We start from the raw sequence: 6931 nt of genomic DNA, 5'->3' as shown, positions 1-6931 counted from the left end.
CTCTCCTCTCCTCTCCTCTCCTGTATTCAACTTGTAAATGCTTCTTTGCTGAAGTCTGCTGCCCCCCTCTGTTAGTTTAAAATACAACATGTCATTACATTTGATTGCTGGTCACAATGGTTGCATGTTTGTGTCTCTGGGTTTTCCACAGATTCCCACCTTCAATGACTTCAAGTCTGCAGTGGATGAAGTCAACAAAATAAATCTCAAATCCCAAATCAAGAAAGTCAGTGACTCATGATAAATACAAATATGACAATAATCAATCTTGATAATGTATGCCAGCCTACTTAATCTGAATAAGCATGAAACCAAAGATAATGTAATCATTGCTACACACTTTAGGTGAATCATATGTGTGTAAACAGAGTTAAATCGCTGGCTGACTACAGAAAAGCTACTTTTTTCAATAGAAAAGAGTGTGACAGATAGACACAATTCCACATCAACACTATATTTAACAACTGTTTGCTTGATATTCAATGAACGCACTGACTTTTCAGGTGGAGGATTATTTTGACAGCATCCCCCAGAGGGTGACCAATGACACCAAGGATGTAGTTCAAAGTGAGTGAGCACATTTACTGCCACAAACGTAGGCCATCACTTCTCTTAATAAATTTTAGTTGCAAGGTAAGATCAATTCTAAAAAGACTTTTCTGTGTTTTTTAGGCAGCAAGCAGCTGTTGGGTGGAATAAAAACACAGATCTCGGAGGTTACCAATGACATCCCTTTATCTAATCTGACCAAAGTGTCGGAGACTCTGAACCAGGTGCAGGGAGAAATCGGCATGGTAACACCAGCGGTCGAGAGAGCAGAGTATATTAGGTAAAAAAAAAAGCCTGTGTGTGCAAACACACGTGATCAATGCAAGAAAAAACAGAAAATCAGTCATTACATGTGTATACCTCTCCAGATGGGCAGTGTGCGTGGTGCTGTGCTGCATGGTCCTTCTGGTGGTGCTGTGCAACCTCCTGGGTCTGGTCCTGGGTCCGCTGGGTCTGAAACCCAAAGCACAGCCCACAAAGCGCTCCTGCACGTCGGACTGTGGAGGCGTCTTCCTCTTAATGTGAGTGCTGAATTGTAATGTCGCATCATTTTTAGTCTCATTTAATGCTCTTATCCAGGGGGGAAACATCAAACTGTTCAAATTGTTCAAACTGTTCAAACGGCTCAAACGGTTCAAACTGTTTCACCTCCTTACCGCTTGTTTGACCTTTGATCTGGATGTGGTTGCAGGGGCGCAGGTTTCAGCTTCCTCTTCTCCTGGCTGTTCATGATAGTGGTGCTGGTGCTGTTCTTGCTGGGCGGGAATGTTTACACTCTGCTCTGTCGGCCCTGGAGCAACGGAGAACTGTTTAAGGTAGCAATAAGAAAACACACACACATACACACGCCAATATCTGTGCGCATCATAAATATAAAGACGCTACAGCCGCATGGTAAGATAAGTTGGGGTTAACATTTTAACAAATTGTCTCCTCTCTCCGTAGCTCATTGATACTCCAGGTTTAATTCCAGGGTTGGAGATAGGTCCAACTTTAGGACTGAAAACCAACATCAGTATCTCTGAAATCTATAGGTATGTGACGTCAATTCACCGCTCACACAGGAACTAATGCTTATACACATGCGCACGCATACACACACCTTGGTCTCCATGTAGTTTAGTTTCATTTGCTATCTTGTGACATCCATTACACACCTGTCCATCTCATTGTGGGTTTAAAGTTGGCGGGATTCATAAAGCACTGCAAATCTGTTATCTTGTTAAGGTGCTGTACAAATATGTCCGACTTGATGTTAATGTTTACAGGGACTGTAAGGATAACCAGCCTCTCTGGACAACACTGCACTTGTATGAGCTCATAGACCTTGGAGACCTGCTCAATGTATCTAAAGTGAGTTTCCTGATTGTACTTTTTAATTGTTCAAAACTAAAAGAATGTTCAAACGTACAATAATTTTATCAAACATATTTTGAAATGTGTCGGTCTCACTCAGTACACAGAGCAGATCCAGCAGCTCTTTGAGAATGAAAACATCAATCTCGCCACCATCACTCTCCTGAGCCCTGAAGTTAAAAAACAACTCGGCATCTTCTCCAACAGGGCGACAAATATTGACTCCACTGCTGTGACGCAGAAGGTAGGCATTAAGTAGGCTTACATGTGTCTTTGTGGAGATGTGTCTACAGTACGTGTAATGTAATCTGGTGTTCCTTCTTGTCTCTCTCAGATGAACAACATTTCCAGCATCAATCTGAATACAACAGCAGATAAAATTGATGATATCGCTGTGATACAAGTGAGTCACGAGACATTAAAGTTTTTCTTGAAAGCTAAGACACATTTCTTGAAACCCTCACCCATTTCCCCTCTAAACACGTCACATGATTCCAGATTGAACATCATTTTTTCTAATTCTAGTGTTCTACTATAAAACTATTTGCTTTTTTTCAGTCAAACAATGATATTAAAAAAGAGCTTCAAAATGAGGCCAGGGACCTGAGGCAGATCCAGACCAACATAGAAACAACCATCATCCCACAACTGGTGGGTAGCCTGCCCCATCTCGGCGGCCATCTCTCCTGATCTCCTCATTCTGGATTTCCTTTTCCCGTGTTGACCCTCAATCTGAACTCAAACATAGATATCTACTGATTTTGCCCTCAGAAAAACCTGAATTCGACCCTCCAAAGCCTTGGATCCATCACAGAAAAAATCAATGTGAGTGCACTGACTAACACCTGGAACTGCCAAGAAGAAAGGTCATTCTCTTCTCTTTCTTCCTGTGGCTCATTCTCTCGTCTCCGGCTCATCTAGGGAACAGTGGGGGAGGTGCTGAGCAACGTGGGAGCAGCACAAGACTTCTTCAACACAAGCTCAGCACAGATCGTCAGGACCGTGAGTAGAGCCACGAGTCACATGGGTTAGAAGAAAAAGTGCTCCATGTGGTCTAGTTATGCCTGTGGTCAGTCAGTTATTTAGCCAGAGGGGGCGAGGGGGCGAGGGGGAGGTGTGCTGCTTGTAGTTATAACAGTGTGCTTGTTGGTTACACATCTGAGCATGAATTCCATTTAGTGTCCAATTTTATTTGTTTTCAATTGTAGTTGTGCAAGCTTTTTGGCAACAAAATACTAGTTCCATTGAAGTGAAGCAGATGCACTGAGATGTACTGCAGATGTTACTACGAATAGTAAACACTCAAAAAGAAAGAAACTGAACATATTACACCAATCTTAGCTGTCATAGACATGTGTCATGTGTCATAGAATAGGGTTTAAGGTAAAAATACATCTATGACTGTCCTTGACCATGTGGACCTTCCTTGCAATCTACTAACCGTCCTCAAGGTCCAAACTAAACATGGAGAAAAAGCATTTACTTACCACGCACCTCAGAGTTGTTACAAAATAACTGGAACTACTCACCCTGACTTTAATGACCTTTAAATCCACATTGCACTTACATCTTGACCTTATGTTAATAAATCCCATGAAACGACCAAAACTAACAAGGTGTAAGTCCATCTCTCGATATCTTCTGACTTCCCAACCCTGTCGGTAGCACTCAGCCCATTCGTTTCTAGTGAAGACAAAAAATGTAGCTCATACAATTTCTAGAAAAAGTAATTTTCTAAAATAGCTGGACATTTTAGCTTTAGGTAAAAGTTGTTCAAATAGCAGTACATATTGCAGTTGTTTGGGACTGTTTTGAGATGCTGATCTGGTGCTCTAGTGAGTATTTACAGCACCAGGACTGTGCACAGTACATGGGATTGACTCAAAATAAACTACAGTGCCCATCTTTATGCTAATGAAGGACCATGTAACCTAATGCAAAAGTGTGGCTCATTTATGTGTTTTCAATATTTTTTGGACAACAATGGCAGTCGAATAAGCTGTGTCAGTGTGTTGGATTAGGTAATTGTTGGTGGTCACTCTTTTCATGGGATTTGTTGACAGTAAGTGAAATATAAAATATCACCAGTTATTAATGTTGTAATGCATAGCACTTTGATTTGCATCTGTGCATGAAATGTCTTACATAACCTACTTGCCTCGTCATGCCTTATCATACTGCCATGGCAGTTAGTTACAGGTCACTTCAGAGGATTTACCCAGAATTCCACATGCTGAGATGGCCAGACGTTCCACCGATTCCTCATGACCTCCCATTGTAAAGCAGGGGAAACATGTGTGGAATTTACTTGCTTTTTCTCTCTCTCTCTCTCTCTCTCTCTCTCTCTCTCACACACACAATCATAGGAGAGCAAAAAGTTTTTGGACTGTCAGCTAAATTACTTCCTTGTTTATGCTGATTGGGTCAACATTACGGTAAAATTTGTTCAGATTTTTACAATTTTAACATACAAAATGTGTATTGTAATTTGTATTGTCACTGATCTGTGTATTCTCCCTTAGATAACACAGCAGGTGGGCCGCTGTGGGCCGGTGGCAGGAGCTGTGGACTCTGTTGAGATTATCCTATGTTCACACATTGTAGAGTCTCTGGTGAGGATCAGATGTTGTTAGCTCCACCTACAGCTACATCACTCATTGATTTCTTTTGACAAATACTCTGAAGTCTGGAGAGTATGGACTAGTTTAAAAAAATGGGAATTTTTGTTTGTCAAAAGTCACTCTTCAGTGCTGTTTGTACCCTTGCTCTCTCTCTTTTTAGAATGCATTCTGGTTCAGTCTGGGCTGGTGCATGATCTTCTTCATCCCCAGCATCATCTTTTCTATCAAACTTGCCAAGTACTACCGGAGGATGAAGTACTCTGATGCCTATGAGTAAGCACAACAAAACAACTACAAACATGCATCTACTAGACCTATTTATACACACGTACTGTATATCCTGTTTTATTTCACTGTGCTGGTTGCCCTTGACCGCTCTTAATGTCTCTATTTTCCAGCGACCACTTAATTATGAACCACATACCGCGGGCCCAGACAAAATTTACCTGAGAGGCCGGGACATGTGGGTTACAGCTTTAAAAGACTTCAGGCACAACTGTGGCATAACTTGACAAACTAAAGACACTTGGTGCAATCCTGAACAGATGTGACACATTGTCACTCTGGTGAAGTCTTAAACTGAAAAAAAGTGTGGTTACTTGAGTCTTTTTTTTTTTAAACTTCAATTTCTACCATAGAGTGGAGAAGCAAAGTGACTGCAGTAGTCATGCATTTCATGTCAAACATCACACACGGTATCTTTGACATCAGTTGAAATCAGGGGGACACAGGGAATCCTCAGGGATTTTTTTAATCATTTAAAATAAACATAGAAAATAAATGTATTGTATGTATGCAAATGTTTTGTAAGTATTTATTGTATGAACTGAGCTGCTGCCTGATTCTGAGAATGTATGCTGCATATTTCATATTTTTTGTTGATCAGAGCTGATCACCGGGAACGCAGCAGTGTGTTACTGTGCCAACAGGCTTTTTATGATGTGCTAGCCTCAGTCTGTTCATTGCCATTGTTCTTCATCATAATTTCAATGCAAAACACTTTTTAATTAAATATTTAATTACACTTGCACTTAAATTGGAAGTCAAAGCACAAATCTTTTTGTATGAATCATTGTATGAATACACTTATAACTGGTATCACTGCTGTTTGCGAACAAGACAATGCAAGTTTTTTGGTACAATTTTGATTGCAAAGGTTTTTGTATATGTTGATTTTAACTGATGTGATTCATGATTTGATAATGATTTTTGTACTTTGTTCTCAATAGTAGATTGTCTTTGATCTTTCTGTTACACAGCACTTTATATGGTTTGTTTGCTCAATGAGAATAAAAGGTTGTGAACATTTCTGCCAGCTGTTGTGAAAAGTACTGTAAGTAAAATTTGCCACTGATGACAAATGCAATGAGTCTGCTGTGCATTTTTCTACCTTTTACTACCGTATCATGAGCGGAATCTCAGGGATCAGTCAGAGTCTATTTTCCACACAAACTATGAAAATGTTTTTCACTGTGCACATTTGTAGCCCGGCAAACCCCTTTGGATTGTACACTTCAATGATTTGTCAAAAACTAAGTTTAACAAAGTTTGCTATGGTGGCAAATGTAGTCTCTGCAAAGAGACACAAAACAGTTAAAAGCAAGTTATGTTTTACTGTGATAGACAAAGATGGTGTGTCATTGTGATTGTGATAACTGTCAGGCATCTGTTATCCAATGCAAACAGATCAACTCTTAAGTTCCCCACTCATGTGACACTGATTAATGAACATATGACAAGAGGGAATTTGTGTGAGCTGGTTGTAAACTGATGTAAAGATTTTACAATAATCTTGCTTCCTTGTGTTGATGAAATAATGGTCAAATAACAGCAGACATATTGGGATAAGGGATTTTTTTAAGCACGGGAGGTTTAATAGCAAAACGTCGGTAGATGACATCACTCTGAATTGTACTGAAAGTCCGAGGTGCATAAGGTGAACAGAAAAGGAAAAAAAGCACAGTCCCCCGAGGAGCACCTGTACCACTCACCACCACGTTAGACAGAACATGGTCCAGACGCACAAACTGTGGTCAGCCTGTCAGATAGTCAGTGATCCAGGAGACCGTGGACGTGCCGACACCCATCAGCCACAGCTTCACACCTAGTAGCAGTGGCTGGATGGCGTGGAATGCACTGGACAAACCTAACAATGTGATTCTCACAGTGCCACTGTCACCATCCAGGTACAAATGAGCTCGCTGCAGTAGATAGATGACAGCATCGACCACTCCCAGACTAGGCTGGTAGGCAAACTGTAGAGGGTCCAGAGAAGATCTCACTTGCGTCCCCAAATAGGCCAAGACCAGCCTCTCCAGCACCTTCATCACATGGGATGTGAGGACTACTGGGTGGTAGTCCTTGAGGCCAGATGGAGTTGACTTCTCGGTAGCAGGGACAAGGCA

At 41.0% G+C, this 6931-nt stretch overlaps 1 protein-coding gene across 3 annotated transcripts in view; it reads left to right on the top strand.

The window, feature by feature from the left end:
• The window catches only part of prom2 (prominin 2), a 12125-nt gene extending 6238 nt beyond the window's left edge, over positions 1 to 5887 (top strand). For all 3 annotated transcript variants that reach the window (XM_032541185.1, XM_032541184.1, XM_032541183.1), the window contains exons 9-24: positions 152 to 226; positions 504 to 567; positions 673 to 829; positions 918 to 1070; positions 1241 to 1364; positions 1495 to 1583; positions 1818 to 1902; positions 2006 to 2149; positions 2240 to 2308; positions 2464 to 2556; positions 2677 to 2730; positions 2827 to 2907; positions 4272 to 4340; positions 4428 to 4517; positions 4687 to 4799; positions 4925 to 5887. In XM_032541185.1, the coding sequence (XP_032397076.1) occupies positions 152 to 226; positions 504 to 567; positions 673 to 829; positions 918 to 1070; positions 1241 to 1364; positions 1495 to 1583; positions 1818 to 1902; positions 2006 to 2149; positions 2240 to 2308; positions 2464 to 2556; positions 2677 to 2730; positions 2827 to 2907; positions 4272 to 4340; positions 4428 to 4517; positions 4687 to 4799; positions 4925 to 4976 (1512 nt within the window). In that variant the 3' untranslated portion in view covers positions 4977 to 5887. The remainder of the gene's footprint in view (positions 1 to 151; positions 227 to 503; positions 568 to 672; positions 830 to 917; positions 1071 to 1240; positions 1365 to 1494; positions 1584 to 1817; positions 1903 to 2005; positions 2150 to 2239; positions 2309 to 2463; positions 2557 to 2676; positions 2731 to 2826; positions 2908 to 4271; positions 4341 to 4427; positions 4518 to 4686; positions 4800 to 4924) is intronic.
• The last annotated feature ends 1044 nt before the right edge of the window (positions 5888 to 6931 follow it).

This window comes from Etheostoma spectabile, chromosome 17, assembly GCF_008692095.1.
Source record: "Etheostoma spectabile isolate EspeVRDwgs_2016 chromosome 17, UIUC_Espe_1.0, whole genome shotgun sequence".
NCBI lineage: Eukaryota > Metazoa > Chordata > Actinopteri > Perciformes > Percidae > Etheostoma > Etheostoma spectabile.
This window is presented reverse-complemented; position numbering and strand designations above follow the sequence as displayed.